Below are 20557 nucleotides of genomic sequence, written 5' to 3'. Positions count from 1 at the left end.
TCCAGAATAAAAATTGCAATTTTTATTTGCTGAACCTAATTTTAAACTAAAACATCAAAGTGTCTCTTCCTCCATCACTAGAAATCAGATAGCAACTGGAGAGCACTGGTCCTTTGCTCCCCGAGAGGGCTCGAAGAAAAACAAAAACCCCTGTGCAGCCCCTGGCCTTTCCTCTGCAGCCCCTGGGGATGCCCGCAGGCCACAGCAGGCAGCTGGAGGCAGCAGAAAGAGAACTCTGCCTGGTGAAGGCTCCTCTCTGCTTCTTTGGGAAGCTGATGGGAAGCCAGAGGTCACAGAGCCTTGGAGGCCTGGCTTAAAGCCACCAGTCAGGCCAAGATGAAACATCTGCTCAAGTCTCCCCAGGCACCTGGCTGGGGGTGAGTGGGAGGAAGGAATGGAGAAAACTGATGCTAAACCACAAATTAGCACCCTGGGCCTTGGCCCTGAAATGGCCTCTGCTGGCACAGGAGGGGGTGAGACTACAAACAAATAAATAAAAGCGACACAGTGTCAAGGAGGGAGGATGACAGGCCCGTGGAAGCACGCTATGTCAGGCTTGAGCAGAGATGAGCCAGGGCATGATGGCTTACAAAACTCCTCATCTGGGGCCAATGGCATCAAAATGCAGACAGCCCATGGGGCTGTGGGGAAGGGCCATTTGTTGGAGGGACTACAGTGGGGATTCAGTCTGAGTCTGGGTTGGCTCACCAGGTGACCCCCCATCTTTTGTTGTGTCTTGTTTTAGGCATAACCACCACAGACCTAGAACTAGGAAGCCCTGGCTGCCCTCTACTGGTGATTTCTGGGGATGATCGCAACGCAGCAGCACCCAACCTGCAACCCCAAAAGGGCCAAAAGAGAACCAGCTCCCGGGGAGGGCCAGGAGCGGCTGCACATTTGGCCGGGCCTCCCAGTGGTGGGACTGGCAGCGTCCCCATCGGTCTGAGTGGGTTCCTCCATCTCTGCCTGGCTGCAGAGGGCGGGGCCCAGGACAACGAGGGCCTCTGGTGCTCACTTCAGAGGCATCGAGAAGAATTTGTTCCCAGACTTGCAGCGGATCTGCTCGGCGTGCGCACGCAGCAACGTCTGGGAGTCTTCAAACTCACCCACGATTTCCTTAAACCAGGAGAGGACCATCACGTTAAGGGGAATCAGGGACCCAGAGGGCGCTGCAAACAAAGCCAGCCTACTGAAATCCTTCAGAGGTTAGGCCTGCTCAGGGGAGGCTGAGGGCCACGCAGGTTACCTTGTCTAATCAGCTCTGCAGTCTTATGAGGTCAGTCCTATCATCCCAACTTTGCAGATAAGGAAATGGATGCTCAGAGCCCTGGACCACAGAATCCAATAAAACCAGGCTTGGGACCTGGGTCTACTGGAGCCTGAGACCGGAGCTCCTTGCTGCCTCCAGAATGATTAGACCAAGAGCAGATGTGGCTACTTGATGATGGCCCACGGGCTGTGTCCTGTCTGCACATGTGTTGTCTGGCTCGCAAAATGTTTTCTTAAAAAATACATATTGGTTGCCAACATTTGAAAATAGAGGGATTACCCACAAAAATTAAGATTTCTGGCTTCTCTTGAGAAACAGAAGTGCTTGCAACACGAGGTCCACATTCCTGCATGACAGCTGCCTGCACCAGGGGTGAGTACCGGCTCCTCTGAGGGCACTGACGGGAAAGTGAAATATATCCCCTACTTATCACAATACGAGAAAGGCTGTGAGGGTGGACGTTCTTTAGACCTGGTGCATTTCACTCATTTCCAGCACCTGCCAGGCCCCTGGGAGCACCCGAGCCTTTGACCTCTGGGTGAGGGTCTAGGACTTCAGGGGAGGCCTGCAGCATCCTCTCAGATTAGTGTTCTAGGGCAGGGCTTCTCAAATTTTAACGTGCACACAAATCCCTAGCGATCTTGTTAAATTCTGATTTCTTAGATCTGGATTGGGGCTTGAGTGAGTGTTGCTAATAAGTTCCCAGGTGGTCTGGGACTGCACTGTGAGGCGCAGGGTAAGGTGTTGGGGTCTCTGGCTATGCCAGTTATTTCCTATGCCAGGATTCAGGTTTGCATGCCTAATCCTCAGCGCCTGTCAGCTCCCCTCCATCCCCCAGCTTCTGGGGTTCAGCACCTTCCATGCTCCTGCCCTGGGAATTCACCTGTAGTTCCCGTAGGCACTGCCCTTCCAGCTGGAGATGTGCATCACCCACGCACCAGGCCAGACTGATGTGGAATGAGGGGTCCTGCAGAGGAACGGCGGGGAGACAGGTGGTCACCTGGAGGTCGTGGCAGGCTCAGACATCAAAGCAGCTCTGTGACAGAGTTGTCACGGTATCCCTGCTGCATCCCTGACCTGATTCATGGGAGACTATATCCTCAGTGTTGATCCCAAGCACCCTCCACAGACAGATAAAATAGCCCTGGGTTGGTCCCTGCTATGGACTGAATTGTGTCCCCCAAATTCATATATTGAAGCCTTAACCCCCACTGTGATGGTGTTTGGAGAAGGGGCCTTTGGGAGGTAATTAGGTTTAGATGAAGGTGGGACCTTCATCTAAAGGTGGGGCCCTCATGATGGGATTAGTGCCCATATAAGAGACGGCAGAGAGCTGCTTCCTCTCTCTTTCCATCATGTGAGGACACAGTGAGAAGATGGCCATCTACAAGCCAGGAAGAGAGGCCTCAACAGAAACTGACCGTGATGGCACCTTGGTTTTGGACGTGTAGCCTCCAGAACTGTGAGAAAGTAAATTTCTTTTTAAAAATCATTTATTTAGTTAGTTTTGGTTGCATTGGGTCTTTGTTGCTGTGCGTGGGCTTTCTCTAGTTGCAGCAAGTGGGGGCTACCCTTTGTTGCAGTGCGCGGGCTTCTTATCGCGGTGGCTTCTCTTGTTGCGGAGCACAGGCTCTAAGCGCACGGGCTTCAATGGCTGTGGCGCTCGGGCTCTGTTGCTCCGCGGCATGTGGGATCTTCCCGGACCAGGGCTTGAACCCGTGTCCCCTGCATTGGCAGGTGGGTTCTTAACCACTGCGCCACCAGGGAAGCCCGAGAAAGTAAATTTCTATTGTGTAAGTCATCCAGTCTATGGTATCTGGTTATGGCCGCCTGAGCTAAGACAGTCCTGTTCTCAGAGGCTCTCCTTTACATATCATAGAGAGTCATTACCTCTGGGATGTGGAAGAGAACACATGTCCCAGATTTAATGTTTTCTGATCAAAAATATTTCAAGAGATGACACACTTTTTAAGATGAACAAAACCCAAAATGTCTAAAATTATAAAACTATAAATTATCTCCACTCAAATTCATACTTATATCTCTCAGCATGATTTTAAAAGAATATATCAAGCAAAACCACTGGCCCTTTAAAGCCTTGATATTCGACTTGGAGTTCCAGTTCCCCTGGAGGGCACGGGGCAAGGCACAGGAAGGTATGCAAAGCTGCAACTCTACCTGGAGTGTCAACGTGACTAAAAAGTACTGGGGAAAACTACTTCCTAAAAAATATAAAAATAAACATGGATACATTATAGAGTAGAAGACATAAATCTCATGCATATTGAAGAGATAACAGAAGATTTGTAAGAAATGTTGGAGCTCTGCTGGGCTGCATCCGACTACACCTCAGACCCTCAACTCCCCAGGGTTGTGTGTCCTCTGAGGGCTGGCCGAATGGACACTTCCCACGGGCAAGTTCTGGAGGGCTCTTCGGTTTGCCTCTAACAAGGGTTTCTTTAAGACTGATTTTACTCCTATTAGAGATGGGTCAGTGAAGAGAAAAAGACGCTGCTGATTACCTGGTAGAAAGTGGTGAGGTCAAACTCCTCCATGACCCTGTCCACCTCTGAAACCAGGTCCAGGAATTGGGTGTGTCCCGAGGTGACCTCGAGTCCAACAAAGGTCCTGGGGGGAGACAGAGGTGGAGACCACACGGGCATGAGACGCAGCCTGAGAACAGAAACCATCCTCGAGGGGGCAGAGGATGCGACAGAGGAAAGCCAGGAGGGAGGGGGTTCTGGGCCGTGAGTTCAGTTCGTTTCCCTGCTCTCCGAGCTGGCTCTCCATCCTTCCCTGGCTCTAATCGCACATCCCCCCTCCTTCCCCAGGGTCTAAGAACCCTAGCAGGGCCATCTTCATCTGCTGCTGCCAAGGCTACGGACCCCCAGGCTGTGGCGCCCAGGCTTGCCGGCATAGCTCCCATGTTGGACTCTTTCTCCAGGGCTTACCGCTCTGGCACTTCCCTCTCCCTCCCGTAAGCACCCTCTAATCTCTAAAACCCCTCCCTTGAACCCACACCCTCAGCCAGCCCCCATCCCATGCCCGGTAAAACGTGCGTTCCGAAGATTTGTCTCCCTCGGCAGTCTCTCACGCCTCCCCTCCCATCTTCAGTCCACTCGGCCAGAAACCGCTCCCGTCAAAGCTGCCAACCACCTGTGTTCCTGAACTCAGATACTTGACTCCTCCCTCCCTGAAGCCCTTTTTTCTCTTGGCTTCCAAGAGACCACCCACCACACCGTCCTGGTGTGACCCCACCTCTGGCCTCCTGTTCTGTCTCCTCTGCCGCCCTCTCTTCTTTCCAGCCTCTAAATGGTCAGGGGCTGCAGAGCCGGCGTCGCCCGCCCTCCCCCGCAGGCTGATCTCACCCAGCCCTGCTTTCAGTATCACACAGCCCGATGGATCCCACATTTCTATCTCCGGCTGGCACCTCTCCTGTATATCCACTTGTGTATGCGACTCTTCCACCCGGGGGTCTCATAGGCGGCAAAATCCACCAGGTACAAAGCAGAACTTCTCATCTTCCTCCCACAGGTGTTTCCCATCACAGACAATGGGGCCATTTATCTATATTTACCTAGCTGTTCAAACCCCAAACCCAGGAATCTACTTTAATTCTTCCCCTTACTGTGCACAGACCCAACCCACTGGTAATTCCAGTTGATTCTACCTCCAATATATCGGGAATGTGTCTGCTTCTTGGCTCTTCCACTGCCATCGCCCTAAGCCAGGCCACCACTGGCGCCTCACCTGTCTCCTGTCTGCTCTCCCTGCATCCAACCTCGCTCTTTTAGATCTTTTCTCCACTCAGGAGCCACAGACACAGACACGGACACGATAGGGCCGGACTGACGTTTACAAACGTAAATTGGATCACGTCTCTGCTTAGATCCCTCAGATGGCTTCTGTGACACTAAAAATCCAAACTCCTGACCTTGACCTTGAAGGCCCTGCGGGAGTTAACCCTGCCTGACTCATCTCCTCACACTCTCCCACGTGCTCCCCAAGTTCTGCTTCACTGGTCTCCTCCAACATGCCAGGCTCTTTCCTCCTCAGTCACCTCCTTGGCTGTGTCCTCTGCTTGGAGGCTCCTGGGGTAGCTCTTCCCAAGGCTGATTCCTTCTTGTCCTCATGTCGCCAGCAAATGCCACCTTGCTAGCGCCCTCCTCGGCCACTTGCTCCAAACTATCGTTTCACACGATAGTTATTAATGATCTCATTTCCTTGTTTATTGTCTGTCTCCCCTGCAGAACGTGAGATCCCACAGAGCAGGGACTATGCTGAACTTTTCACTGCTGATCTGTAGTGTACAGCAGGTGCCTGGCACCGGAAGGTGTTTAACAAATTTGTGAAGCATAGACTGAATGAATGAATGAGTGAATGAGTACTCTTCTTAGAGGTGCTGAGAGCAGAAGGCAGCTCAGATCCAGTGAGTGGATCTGACAGGGAGGCTTGCTTTGAAACCTTGATAACAAGTTTCTTCTTATGTTCATCTCATCCTTGAATGCTTTTATAAAACTTGTTTCGTTCATCTGAGCTTCACAACTGCCCAATGATGGATGCTTGGAAATGGGACAGGATGTGATGGATGATGTGACAGCTTGGAAATGGCAGGTCACAGAGGTTGAAGGTATGAGCTCAACATGAAATTGCAGGCAGAGCTGGTCAGGCACCCAGGTTTTCTTTGAGTCTCAGACTTTTCCCACTAAACCAAGATGTTGTTCTCTCCCTCTGCTCCTCCTCCCATGCTCCCTGAGTTATTTTTCTTAATGAAAGGTTCAGATTTGGGAACAGCTGCCCTTGTAGTCATAGGGCCGGTTAGAACACAAACAAACAAAAAATTGAGGGAGACAAGGCCTCCTCAAGTCTTTACTCCAAAGAATCCTCTTCTGGAAACAACTGGGGGCAGAGTGGGGAGACCCACCTGGTCTTCTCTTGATTGGTGTAAATCTTTACCCGGTCGGCAGTAAAGCAGAATCTGAAATTTAGAAGAAGGACCACATTTCAGGAAGAAGAATAAGGAAAAAAATCAGAGAAAATAGTGTATATTAAAAAACATCACTTTGAAAATTCAGTTAACTCATTTCACATTTAGTATTGTCACCCTATTATACAGGTGGTAAACTGAACCCTAAAATATTAGAGCTGGGCAAGACCTTAAATAATCACCCAGTCCAGGTAACACATAGCTTCACTCAGATGCTAGCAAAAATTTTACTTTATTAAGAGCAGCTGATTCCAATAAGCGATTTGCGACTACCCCAGCTTTACTGATGGGAACTGAGAAAGTCATCAGGCCAGTGATAATAGATCACTTAAGAGCCAGTTTTTTTCTTTGCAGGTTAACAAGACAATTCTGATCCAGTCTAAGCAACAACAAGAACATTTCTGTGTGCCTGGGCTGAGCTTGGGGATCCTCATACAACTCTGTGAGGCAGGTGCTAAAATGACACCCATTTTACAGACACAGAAACTGAAGCTTGGTGAGGCTGAATTTGGTGAGTCACAATTTGAACTTCAATCTGCCTGATTCCAGAGCCCTTGCTCTCACCCGATGCTTTAGTGAGGGGTCTCTGTTGGTGTGAGATTGCCGCAGAAATACCGTCACCCACCTCTCAGATCAGTTACACGGGGACCATCAAATTCTGCCAGGTAAGTGCTCTGACTCTGGCTGGTTCCGCCTGTGTTCTCTGGGACACTAGGTGATCTCAGGGAACAAAGTGGCCTCCTGCCCTTCCTGGACCAACTTGGCCAATCCCATTACAGGAAACACTCATTTTACAGGCTCCAGGCCAAGCTCTCACCCTCATCTGAGGGAACGCAACAACCCAGCTTGCCGGTTAGAATCTCACAACTTGTCCAAGGGCACGAAGTCAGTTAATTTTTGGCTTTCCTATCAGCCTTCAGCCTCCTAGTGCATCCCTTCTGGGGAAAATGTAAGGGGTGATAGAAGCAGCAGGAGCTCGGTTAAGTGTAGAGTACCTGCCAGATGTCCTGGGGTGGACATGGGGCGTTTGCACCCAACTATAAAGGGTAATTTTATGCATTGACTTGACTGGACTAAGGGTTGCCAGATAGCTGGTAAAACATTATTTCTGGGGTGTCTGTGAGGGTGTTTCCAGAAAGATTAGCATTTGAATTGGTGAACTGAGTGGAGCAAATTGCCCTCTCTAGTGTGGGTGGGCATCATCCAACTTTTCAGAATAGAACAGAAAGGCAGAGGAAGGGCAAATGCACGCTCTCTCTGCTGGAACTGAGACGTCCAGCTTCTCCTGCCCTTGGACGTTGGGGTCCTTGGTTCTTAGGCTTTCAGGCTCATATCAGTCATTACGCCACCAGTCCCCCCACCACTCCCCGGTGCTCAGGCCTTTGGACTCATGCTGAATGACACCACTGGCTTTCCTGGTTCCCCAGCTTGCTGTTGGCAGATTTGGGACCTGACCTTCATAACTGCGTGAACCAATTCCTACAGTGCATTTCCTCCTATCTCTATTTCTCTCTCTATCCTATTGGTTCTGTTTTTCTGGGGAACCCTAATACAGATTTTGGCACTGAGAATGGTTCTACAGGAACAGAATTTTAAGGATGAGTTTTCTGAATTGGTTCTGGGGTTTCTGGAATTCGCTCTCTAATCTGATTCGATTCAAAGACGCTAATGACTATCTCCAGTAGTAAAGAGAGCACTGATAGGCCGCACAGACTGTTTCTGGAGATGTGAAAATGTCTTCCTTGATACCCCTCATCAGCCATTTATTAGAAGCAAGGAGGTGAGTGACCCTATATGCTACTTGTGAACATTTTTGGAAAACTAAGGAATATAATGATGTTGGTTGGCTGCTCCTAATGTTGCTGGACAAAGTGGTGAAATAAAAAGATGAGCTCAGGGTATTGAATTCCCAACTCAAGCATAAAGGACCTAAGAGCTTCTCGGTGTGCCCTAAAGGAGACCTTGATTCCCTGTAGCTGCAGGGCTGAAATTGCTGGAAATCAAATCTGGAACCTTATCCTGCCATTTGCTGAATTATAACACAAGTTGAACTCCTCGAACAAGCAGGATTTTACAGTTAAAGTGAGGGCACTGATTGGGAAAGTATGGGGACTTGTGGGAAACTGATGAAGCTCGGCGCATTGAGCCCTTAAATTCTTTTTTTTTTTAATTTATTTTATTTTTGGCTGCGTTGGGTCTTCGTTGCTGCGTGCGGGCTTTCTCTAGTTGCGGCGAGTGGGGGCTACTCTTCCTTGCGGTGCGTGGGCTTCTCATTGTGGTGGCCTCTCCTGTTGCAGAGCATGGGCTCTAGGTGCGCAGGCTTCAGTAGTTGTGGCTCATGGGCTCAGTAGTTGTGGCTCGCGGGCTCTAGAGCACAGGCTCAGTAGTTGTGGCACACAGGCCTAGTTGCTCCGCGGCATGTGGGATATTCCCGGGCCAGGGCTCGAACCCGTGTCCCCTGCATTTGCAGGCGGATTCTTAACCACTGCACCACCAGGGATGCCCGAGCCCTTAAATTCTGATGAGTCTTCTTGGACGGACGCAGTGGAAGTGTCCTCCCCCACCTAGTGTTATGGACCTTCCCACCTCTGAGGGGATTAACCCTGCATTGCCTGAGGAAATGGTAATGGCCTCCCCTGAGGCAGATGCCAAGAAAATGCTGAGTCCCCTCAGGACCCACCTCCAACACCCCCCTTTGCTTCTAGACCTATAACTAGACTCAAGTCCCAGCAGAGCCCCTAAAGGTGAGGTACCATGTGTGGCCCACGAGGAGATGCGCTACACTCCAGAACTATTTGAGTTTCCTAACATATACAAGCAGAAATCCAGGGAACGTGTGTGGGGATGGATATTAAAGGTGTGGGTGGGACTTCCCTGGGGGTCCAGTGGTTAAGAATCCGCCTTCCAGTGCAGGGGACGCGGGTTCAATCCCTGGTCAGGAAATTAGGATCCCACATGCCGCAGGGCTACTGAACCTGCACGCCACAACTAGAGAACCTGTGTGCCGCAACTACAGAGCCCACATGCTCTGGAACCTGCGTGCCACAACTAGAGAGAAGCCCGTGCGCCACAATGAAAGATCCCGCATGCCACGACTAAGACCCGACACGGCCAAAAATAAAAATAAGTGAATATTAAAAAAAAAAAAAAAAGGTGTGGGGCAATGACAGAAGGATCAAAAGTGGGATCAGGCTGAATTTACGGATATGGGCTTGCTAAGCAGAGATTCGGCATGTAATGCTGCAGCTCCGGGAGTTTGAAAGGGGTCTGTTTGGTTAGATGGCTGAAACACGGACCAAAAGGTGGCCCACAGTGAGTGAACTGGAAATACCTGGCCCGCAAGGTGGGCGTAGTTACCGTAAAGGACAGCAGCAATCAGAAGTCTGACTTGTGCAGACACAGGGCATTGGCTATTTCTAGAAGTGACATAGATAGGAAGCCTACTACATTCTTCCTTCATCTGTATAAGCAGGAAAGTTCTAGGCCAGGTGAGCCAAAGTCTAACTTGAATCATAAAGGCAGAGTCATGGCCCCTCAATTCCCAGAATGGAGCCAGTTCACAGACCCAGAGCCGCTTGAATGAAGGGGAAGCCGGGTCCCCTTGAGGAAGGACCCCGGTACATTACTACAAATTTATACTGTTAATCTTTCTCCCAGCCTTCCCCAAAGGGACCTATGCCATCTTACCAGGGTAACTGCGCACTGGGGAAAAGGAAATAACCAGCCTTTGGGGAACTACTGGACATTGGCTCTGAAATGACACGAACTCCTGGAGACCCAAAATGTCGCTGTGGCTCATCGCTCGGAGTAGGGGTTAATGGAGGTCAGGTGATCAGTGGAGTTGTAGCTTAGGTCCATCTCACAGTGGGCCCAGTGGGTCCCCAAACCCATCCTGTGGTTATTTCTGCAGTTCCAGAATGTATAATTGGAATAGACATACTCAGCAACAGGCAGAATCCCCACACTGATTCTCTCACCTGTGGAGTGAGGGCTATTATGGTGGGAAAGGCCAAGTGCAAGCTATTAGGGCTGCCTCTACCTAGAAAAATGGTAAATGAAAAGCAATACCACATCCCTGGAGGGACTGCAGAGACCAGTGCCACCATCAAGGACTTGAGAGATGCAGGAGTGGTGACTCCCACATCTCCATTCAACTCCCATTCTGTCTGGGCAGAAGACAGATGGATCGTGGAAGATGACAGTGGATGATCATAAACTGATGATTGGAGGTGGTGGCTCCAATTGCAGCTGCTCTTCCAGATGTGGTTTCATTACTTGAGCAAATTAACACATTCCCTGGTTCCTGGTTTGCAGCTACTGATTTGGCAAATACATTTCCCTCCATCCCTGTCCAGAAGGACCAGAAGCAGTTTACTTTCAGGCCAGCAATGCGCCTTCACTGTCCTACCTCAGGGCTACAGCACCCTCCAGCCCTACGTCCTAATTTACTGTAGAGGGTTTGCTCACCTTTCCCTTCCACTAGATATCACACTGCTCCAGTACATTGATGACATTATGTTGACTGGACCTAATGAGCAGGAAGTGGCAACTACTCTAGACTTATTGCTAAGACATTTGTGTGTCAGAGAGTGGGAAATAAATCCAACTAAAATTCAGGGCCTTCTACCTCAGTGAAATGTCTAGAGGTCCAATGTTGTGGGGCATATCGAGATATCCCCTTTGAGATGAAGGATAAAGTAGTTTTGAAATAAGGTACGTACCTCTTTTTTTTAAACATAATGCTATCGCACACTTTATAGACATAACTTTTATGTGCATTGGGAAGCCAAAAACCTCGTGTCATTCACTCTATTTTATTCTGGAACAGAACCCACAATATCTGTATCTGCTCTGAATCAGCAGCCACATATGTTGCTGTTTCTCTTGTAGCCAGGATTCACGGGGCCAGGAATCAAGGGGTAGAAATGGGAGTGGTACCACTCCCATTGCCCTAGTGATGCATCAGCAAAACGTTTGCTTCCTGTTCCCACAAGTTCATGCTCTGCTAGCCCAGAGGTCTTAGTTCCGAGGGAGGAATGCTTCCACCAGGAGATGTAGTGCTTCCACTGAACTGGAAATTGAGACTTGCCACTCTGGGCTCCTGTACCTTTGAATCAACAGACAAAAGAGTTACAGTGTTGGCTGGGGTCACTGATCCTGACTACCGAGGGGAAACTGGACTACTACTCCACAATGGAGATATGGAAGAGGATATCTGGAATACAGGAGATCTGTTAGGGCATCTTTTAGTATTACCATGCCTACTGATTTCAGGCCAAGGAAAACTACAACGACCTAATCCAGGCAGGATTAGTAATGGCCCAGACCCTTCGGGGATGAAGATTTGGGTCACTACCCCAGGTAAAGAACCACAACCATTTGAGGTGCTTGCTGAAGGCAAAGGGAACAGAGGGCTAGGTAGTGGAAGGTAGTTGTAGATATCAGCTACGACCATGTGACCAGTTACAAAAATGAGGGCTATAATCGTCATGAGTATTTCCTCCTTACTTTGTTATGAATACGTCTGCGAGTATATATACACAGGACACCTCAGGGACATTGCAGATTTGGATCCAGAGCCCCACAGTAAAGTGAGTCACACAATTTTCTGGCTTCCCAGTGCATATAAAAGTTACATTTATACTACACTGTAGTCTGTTAAACAAAGCCATTATGTCTAAAGAAACAATGTACATACCTTATTTTTAAAATACTTTATTGCTAAAAAATGCTAACCATCATTTGAGCCTTCAGTGAGTCATCATCTCTTTGCCGGTCGAGGATCTGGCCTCGATGTAGGTGGCTGCTGACTGGTCAAGGTGGTGGTTGCTGAAGACTGGGTGGCGATGGCAATTCCTTAAAATGAGACGACAGTGAGGCAAACGATGAAGTTTGCCACATCGATCAATTCTTCCTTTTATGAATAATTTCTCTGTAGCATGCAATGCAATGCTGTTTGATAGCATTTTACCCACAGAACTTCTTTCAAAATTGGAGTCAATCCTCTCAAACCCTGCCACTGCTTTATCAACTAAGTTTATGGAATATTCTAAATCTTTTGTTGTCATTTCAGCAATCTTCACAACATCTTTACCAGGAGTAGACTGCATCTCAAGGAGTCACTTTTTGCTCATCCATAAGAAGCAACTCCTCATCCGTTAAAGTTCTATCACGAGATGGCAGCAATTCAGTCACATCTTGAGTCTTCACTTCTAATTCTAGCTTCTTGCTGTTTCCATCACACCTGCAGTTACTTCCTCCAGTGAAGTCCTGAGACCTTCAAAGTCATCCATGAGGGTTGGAATCAACTTCTTCCAAACTCCTGTGTATGTTGATATTTTGACCTCTTCCCATGTTCTTAATGGCATCTAGAATGGTGAATCCTTTCCAGAAGGTTTTCAAATGACCGCCCAGATCCATCAGAGGAATCACTATCTGTGGTAGCTACAACCTGATGAAATGTATTTCTTAAATAGTAAGACTTGTAAGTAATAAGACTTGAAGGTTGAAATTACTCTTTGATCCATGGGCTGCGGAACTGATGTTGTGTTAGCAGCATGAAAACAACATTGATCTCATTGTACATCTCCATCAGAGCTCTTGGGTTACCAGGGACATTGTCAATGAGCAGTAATATTTTGAAAGGAATCTTTTTTTTTTCTAAGCAGTAGGTCTCAACAGTGGGCTTAAAATAGTCAGTAAACCATGCTGTCAACAGATGTGCTGTCATCCAGGCTTTGTTGTTCCATTTACAGAGCACAAACAGAGTAGATTCTTAAGGGCCCTAGGATTTTTGAAATAGCTAGTGAGCATTGGCTTCAATTTAAAGTCACCAGCTGTATTAGCCCCTAACGAGAGAGTCAGCCTGTCCTTTGAAGCTGTGAAGCCACACACTGACTCCTCTCTGGCTATGAAAGTCCTAGATGGCATCTTCTTCCAATAGAAGGCTGTTTCATATATTGAAAATCAATTGTTTAGTGTAGCCACCTTCATGAATTATCTCAGCTAGATCTTCTGGATAAGTTGCTGCAGCTTCTACGTCAGCACTTGCTGCTCACCTCACACTTTTATGTTATAGAAATGGCTTCTTTCCTTAAACCTCATGAACCAACCTCTGCTAGCTCCAAACTTTTCTTCTGTAGCTTCCTCACTTCTCTCAGCCTTCAGAGAATTGAAGAGGGTTAGGGCCTTGCTCTGAATTAGGCTTTGCCCTAAGGGAATGTTGTGGCTGGTTTGATCATCTATCCAGACCACTAACTTTCCCCAAACCAGCGAAACGCTCTTATCATTCTTGTGTTTACTGGAGTAGCACTTTCAATTTTGTTCGAGAACTTTTCCTTTGCATTCACAACCTGGCTAACTGGGACAAGAGACCTAGCAGCTTTCAGCCTACCTCTGCTTTTGACATGCCTTTCCTCACTAGGCTTAATCGTTTTTGGCTTTTGATTTAAAGTGAGAGATGTGTGACTCTTTCTTTCACCTGAATACTTAGTGGCCGCTGTAGGGTTATTAATTTCAACATTGTTGTATCTCAGGGAATAGGGAGGCCCAAGGGGAGGGAGAGAGATGTGGGGGAATGGTAGGTTGGTGGAGCAGTCAGAACACACATATTTATCAATTAAGTTTGCCCTCTTATATGGGTGTGGCTCCTGGCGCCCCAAAACAATTACAATAGTAACATCAAAGATCACTGATCACAGATCACTACAACAAATATAACAATAATGAAAAAGCTTGAAATATTGCAAGAATTACCAAAGTGTGACAGACACAAAGTGAGCAACTGTTGTTGGAAAAATGGCACTGACAGATTTGCTCAATGCAGAGTTGCCACAAACCTTCAGTTTGTAAAAAATGCAGTATATGTCAAGCACGATAAAACAAACAATAAACAAGGTTTGCCTGTACATATGTTGAGCAAATATCTTTGTTTTCTTCTCTTATTCCCTTACCATGTACCATAATATGTAGTGACTTTATACTAGTATTCAAGTATTGTTAATTTTACATCATAGTATTCAAGTCATGGGCTTTCAGAAGAGTAAAAAGTATCGCTCAAGAAGATTACCTCCTCTTCTGGGGAAGGGATTAATGCATTCTCAGATGTACACTGGATGTTGTATCATGTTAGGCAGAATTATGACCTTGTTGTGGTCTTAATTTAGAGATTAAGTATGGTTTAAGAAGATGCATGTAAGTGTCAAGTTGATAAGGGGTGGACTTGAGATGGTTAATTTTATGTGTCATCTTGACTGGGCTAAGGGATGCCCAGATAGCTGGTGAAACATTAGGTTTGGGTTTGTCTGTGAGAGTGTTTCTGGAAAGATTAGCATTTGAATTGGTGAACTGAGTAAAGCAAACAGCCCTCCGCAATGTGGGTGGGTGGGCATCATCCCATCTGTTGAGGGCCTGAATAGAACAAAAAGGCAGAGGAAGGACAAACTCCCCTTCTCTGCTTGAGCTGAGACGTCCATCTTTTCCTGCCCTCTGACACTGGCGTGCTGGTGCTCAGGCTTTCAGGCTCACACCAGGACTTGACACCATCAGCCCCCTGATTTTTAGGACTTTGGAATCAAATTGAATTACACCACCGGCTTTCCTGGTTCTCTCCTTGCAGATGGCAGACAGTGGACTTCTTGGCCTCCATAACCACATAAGCCAATACCTATAACAAATCTCCTCTTATGTATATCTGTATACATCTTATTGATTCTGTTTATCTGCAGAACCCTGACTAATACATCAACCAACACCCTTTCTCCTGGTGATCTTATATAGGAGGACTGCTCTCCCATTTTGTGCTGGTAGAGTGGTCAACCTGCCCCCACCCAGGGGTGTGTACTTGACAGGCCTGGACAATCAGAGCATAGCATTCCCTCAGTCACAGCCATAGAATCAAAGGTGCACTACCCACTCTTGGTCATCTTAGGCTCAACCAGTCAAACCTGAAGAGGCCACCTGGCCCAGCTTCCTTCAGGACACAGGCTAGAAAACACTGCACCAGCAGGGCAGCACCAGGGAGGGCCAATCCAGTGGTCCAGGGGCTGTTCCCTAAACGAGCAAGAGAACAAGCTAAATCCACCCACCCCAGCCACCCTGGGGAGCAATACCTCTTGTAATAGCCCTTGCGCAAAGTTTCCAGAGGTCCCAGCAAGGGACCTGCCTAGGTAGGGAACCACCGCATGCAGGGAGGCCCAAGCCATGGTTTCCCAGGAGGGGCTTAGTTCACTCACAGTCTTCCCAGCCCAGACACGACGTGCTCGTAAGTCATTTTTACCATAAGTGACGTGGCCCAAGAACACATATGGCATTCTACCTTTATCCAGGGACACAGCTAGAAGCAGGATAACTGAAGCATTCTCATGTAGAAGGGGAAAGGACTTGCTGCCATCTGATGTCTCCTGGTCCCATGTATGAAGCCAGTGCTACCTCTAAACATTTTAGTTACACCAGCCTATAAATTCCCCCTGTTTAAGCCACTTTTGGTTGGATTTCTGGCACCGGCGATCAAGAGGGTCCTGACTAACATACATGACTCAATAAAAAGAGGGATGGGGGCTGGATTAGGGGGAGAGATGAGTTTTAGTCCTGAGTCTCTGGCTAACTGACTGAATTGGAGCAAATCCCTTCCTCCTCTGGCCCTGAGTAGGGGCTACACAAAATGGGCAGTCCTCCAATGGGGCTGGGTAGTTCTATGGAATTCCTGGGCCTCGGGCCTCCTGAACTGCGAGGGTGGGGCTTTGGCTAAAAGACTTCTGTTTTTATCTCTCTTACCCAGCTACACATCAGGGATCTGTGTAACACCTCATCAGAAGAAAGGACTCTGCAGATAAGACCAGGAGTAGAAAACCACCACCTGGATGGCTTCTTAGGCTCCTACTGGAACCAACATTCAGACGATCCAGAGGAGGATTTCTGGGCTCTCTCTCTCCTGCTCAGTCATTCAACAAACACCCATTTGATGCCTATAGTGAGCAAGGCACCTGGAAAAAAGCTGTGGGGTAATTCAGAGAGCAGCCGCATTCCTGGCCTGCAGGAACTTGGGCTCCAAGCGGGAGATGGGACATGGGGATGACTGAATATGGATATGAGGATGAGTGGAACGAGCACTGGGGTATAGACAAGCACAGGACAGCAGGGTCCCTGGGATTGAAGAATTCTGGAGGAGATACCAATTGGGACAGCCTCAGTGAAGGAGCAGCGCTTTGATCTGGCCAAGTCTCGAAGGAGGGGCATTTCTAGTAGAAAGAAGAGGTATGAAATAGTCAAGGGAAAAGAAGCCTAGGCTGGCAGATAAAACCAGAGTGGGGGTGAGCTCTGATCGTTCGCCAAGTGCCACGTTGAGGGTATGCGTGATCTCATTCACTCTCACAAGTCCCCCTCTGAGGGAGCCACCACCACTCCCCTGACCCGCACATAGGTAAGGCTCGGAGGCTTCCAGAGCTTACGTGGCACACCCAAGGGCACATGGGATGACGCGCGCAGTAGGCGGCTCTGGGAGATGTTCGGTGTGCTAACCTTTAGGTTTGCCTGCTTGAAGGGGTAGTGCCTCCCACAGGTCCATCCCCACAAGAGCTCAGGACAGGAAGAGGAGCCTTGAAGGGGAGGGAGATGAGGGGCAGAGGGAAGCACTGGGCACTCACCTCTGGAAGGAGGCCACGCGGTCTTTCAGAGCCTGCACGAAGGGGAGGATCCAGTGATGGCGCAGAACCACGCTCTGGGACAGGCTGAGGTGGAAGGCCTCCATCCTTACCAGCCGGGGGACGTATGTCTGTGCGTGGGGCAGCAGCACGTCAAGCAGGTCCAGGAACTCCTCCCTGGCTTCATCTGGAGGGGAGGAGTGGAGAGGGTGGGCCATTCTCTTAGCCAGGGCGGCATGGCTGGATGAAGCCCAGAAGGCAGAGAAAGGCTTTTGAGAGTAGCCTATGTCTGTGTATTTCGAATAATACTTTAATATGCATTTATGGCTATAGAAGTAACACATACATGCTCTTTGAAAAGAATTCAAGTGAGAGAAGAAATATGTGACAGAGAAAGTAGGGGCCCCTGATATCCTATCACGTACCGCAGTGGTCTCCAAACTACTGTGATTGCACAGGCCCTTAGTCAAACAAGCTTGCCCACATACCCACAATAAATGTGTATTTATTTATAAATTACAAACATGTGCTACACTGCAAATTATGTGTGTTATAAAATGTACACTTGGAACAACAGAAATTTTAAAAGATGAGATAAAGAGAAACACATTAAAAGGTTTTAACACTTTTCTCTCTAATGGATCATCTTGATCCCGTCCCCAGGCACATACAGCCCATTTTCAAGATACTACCCTAGAGATAAAGGCTGTCAAATGTGATGCCTATTTCCCCAGCCTTTTCTCAGTGCATGTACTAACGTATATATCTTATTTGTTAAAAAAGATGAGGGCATACCAGTTCTTCCATTGGCTTTCTCCATACAACACTACATGTTGGACAGCCTTCCTCTCATTACATAAATCAAGCTCATAATTACAGCTCCACAGTAACCCATAATCAGAAACAGTTCATTTTTTAAATCAGACATTTAGAATCTCCTGATGGTTCATAAAGACAAAGAATGCAACAAGGACCACCACTGTATTTTCACAGATTATTCATTTTTTTTAACCAAACGTGTGACTAGAGCTGCATGGTTAATAGTCTGCTCACAACTAATAACTTACTCGATTTGCTCAAGTGCCCCGTGGAGTATGCAGTATAGAGAATCATTCTCATTCTGTGGATGGGGAAATGAAGGTTCCAAGAGTTTACCTGATCTAACACAATGTAATAAGAGCCACCACATTCTCCGTGTTTCATGCTAAGAACTTGACATAGATTATCTGATTTAATCTTCACAAAAGTCCTAGAGGATAGGTATTACTACTATCCCCATTTTAGAGATGAGGAAACTGAGGCTCTGAGAAGTCAGCAACTTACTAAAGGGCACACAGAGTAGTGGGTACTGGAGTGAGGTCAGACTCTGAACCCTGGGCATTTTCTGCCTGCCACTCACTCATTAGGGCTAGGGTGGGGTGGGACTGGAGGCCAGCACACCGACAGCCATCTTTGAAATAAAGTACCAGCTACAGCTGCAGTCTGGGATGGCCTTGACACTCTGCCCTAGACCCTCCCTTGGTCACATCCTCATGAGCAGGGAGAACAGTATACACAGGGTTAGTAAAAAATATTTCAGGCAACGAATGCAAAACTGAACTGTACAGCACAGGGAACTCTGCTCAATGTTACGTAACAACCTAAATGGGAAAAGAATTTGAAAAAGAATAGATACATGTATATGTACAACTGAATCACTTTGCTGTATACCTGAAACTATCACAACATTGATAATCAACTACATCCCAGTATAAAAACAAAGGCCAGAAAACCTGAAACCAAGTTAACAGAAAAATTCCCTAGTTTTTGAAACTTGTTCTCTCTCTGTTGAGTTAATCTCTTTCCCACCACCAGTGTCAGAGGTTTCTGGCTTCTTCCTCCTGGTTGGGGCCAGCTTCCTCCCATAAGGGGCACCTGTCAGTGTCAGCCACGTGCCTGTCACGCATTACTCACATGGTACATAGACGTGGGTGGCCCAGTTGCCCCGCTCGTGGGGAAAGGTGCGCACCCGGCCCCCATGTTTTGCGCTATCATCCGCAGGCCTCTCCTCGGTGCCTGGGAACATGTCCAGCACACTGTCGGGTACTGGCAACTTCTGGCTGGGAAGGGGGCTCTGGCCCCTGCAAGAGAAAAGAAGAAATCAAGCACATTTAGCCTCTTAGCATTCTCTACCTCTGTCCACACAATGAAAGTTGTAACCCCTTGTACCAGGTGAGTCTGTGTGTCTATTTCTCACCAGGTGCTGTAAGCAGCTTCTAGATAACTACAAAGCTCTTTCCCCAACACTGTCTCATTGGGGTCTCCCAACGGCTCGCGGAGGCAGACTTTAGCAGGGAACGTGGTCCCCATGGTTAACAACGGGGCAAGTGGCAATATGTGGTTCAGAGGTCACATGCCCTAACTGGACAGGCCTCAGCTGGAATGACACTTCCTAGCTAAGTGGACTTGGGCAAGTCATGTGCCCTCTGTGGGCCTCAGTTTCCTCATCTGTACAGTGCAGTGCAACCTGATAGGGCTATTGTGAGATGAACCGGGAGACTGCTTGAAAAGCACTCAGGATGCACCAGGCTTGGCGATTAAGAACTGAAGCTCCACAAAGTAGGAGACTTGGATGGTTTTGCTCACTGCTGAGTCCCCAGTCCCGAGCCTGGCGCAGAGAGGGTGCTCAATGAATATATACTGGATAAAGGAAAACACTCTCCAAATGAGGAAGCAGACCTAGGGTGGTACAGCGGTGCGCGCCGGGAGACGAGTGGGCCAGCGGCGGAGGCTGGACCCGAGCCCACGTTTCCTGCCTCCTAATCTCGGCCCAGCCGGGTGGGGGCACTCCGGGGCTTTGTCCAAGGCTGTCCTCCGGATCCTCCTTTCCCCCGGTGCCCCTTTTTCTTCCCTTGCGAGCAGCCCGGCACCCTCTCCAACCACCCCAAAGCTCGGGTCCGGTGCGGGTGCCAACCCGCACCCTCCCCAGAAAGTCTTCCTCGCTCCTCACCGACTGCAGCCTCTAGTCCCCGGCCGGACCCGGGCCCCGGCCTCAGCCTCATCCTCGGAGCCGCTGCTGCTGTAGCCCACCAGGGGCGCCGCACTCATGGGGGACCCCCTTCGCTAGGGCACAGCCGGCCCGCCAGCAGTCGAAACACACCCGGAATTCCTCTGCGCCGGAAGTGCTCTCCAGGGGGCGGGGCCCGGATTAGCACCGCCTCAGGGCGGGGTCTGGGGCGGGGCCCGCAGGACTCGAGCCAAGAGGCTACCCACCTAGACTACGCTTGCTGGCTCGCCGCGCTTTGACCACTACCTGGAGCCTCCCGGAACCGCCATCCTCCGTGTGCCCATTAAACAGATCGCTCTCGGCTGTGACCTCTCTGGCCGCTGCTCGATCTGCAGCAGCTCGGGACCTCCCAGCAGCAGATGGTCCCTGGGTCAGAGGTCAGCTCATTAGACCCATCGGAGTCTAGTGCCCTCACCCTTGCCCTCGCCGTCCGGGCGGGGTCAGAGGTCCCGGGGCCTCTTCCTCAAGCTGGCCCAAAGTACGAGCTCCGGGGTCCCCTCCCCTAAGAGCGAGCTGAACAGTCAGAGGCGGGGCAGTTCCAGAAGTTCTGAGTCTAGGAGGCCCCTCCTCTCAGGTTCAGGGGTCGGACAGGGGGCTGGGTCCTGGGAGCTCCC

General features: G+C 49.0%; 1 protein-coding gene across 2 annotated transcripts; it reads right to left on the bottom strand.

Moving 5' to 3' along the window:
- USB1 (U6 snRNA biogenesis phosphodiesterase 1) lies at positions 1-20308 on the bottom strand. 2 transcript variants are annotated; one of them, XM_032613208.1, is made up of 7 exons: positions 20190-20308; positions 18851-19017; positions 16901-17084; positions 6195-6248; positions 3793-3898; positions 2154-2237; positions 1-1116 (listed from the first exon to the last, which is right to left on the bottom strand). In XM_032613208.1, exons 1-7 carry the CDS (start codon positions 20225-20227, stop codon positions 1012-1014), a joined length of 738 nt encoding a protein of 245 aa, XP_032469099.1. In that variant the 5' UTR covers positions 20228-20308; the 3' UTR covers positions 1-1011. The 2 variants fall into 2 exon arrangements, with proteins under 2 accessions (XP_032469099.1, XP_032469098.1); XM_032613207.1 differs by lacking the exon at positions 20190-20308 and adding an exon at positions 19887-20060.
- Between the last annotated feature and the right edge of the window lie 249 nt (positions 20309-20557).

This window comes from Phocoena sinus, chromosome 19, assembly GCF_008692025.1.
Source record: "Phocoena sinus isolate mPhoSin1 chromosome 19, mPhoSin1.pri, whole genome shotgun sequence".
In the NCBI taxonomy this organism is placed as follows: Eukaryota; Metazoa; Chordata; class Mammalia; order Artiodactyla; family Phocoenidae; genus Phocoena; species Phocoena sinus.
Note: the sequence above shows the minus strand (reverse complement) of the source record. Positions and strands in the feature narration are given on the sequence as shown.

Excerpts from the sequence above, each read along its gene's own strand:
- USB1 (XM_032613207.1), bottom strand. The coding sequence starts at position 19,984 with ATGAGTGCGGCGCCCCTGGTGGGCTACAGCAGCAGCGGCTCCGAGGAT. Across the intron at positions 3,899-6,194 it reads ACCAATCAAGAGAAGACCAG|GACCTTTGTTGGACTCGAGG; the intron begins GTGGGTCTCCCC and ends GTCTCCCCCCAG. Across the intron at positions 1,117-2,153 it reads AGTGCCTACGGGAACTACAG|GAAATCGTGGGTGAGTTTGA; the intron begins GTGAATTCCCAG and ends TCCTGGTTTAAG.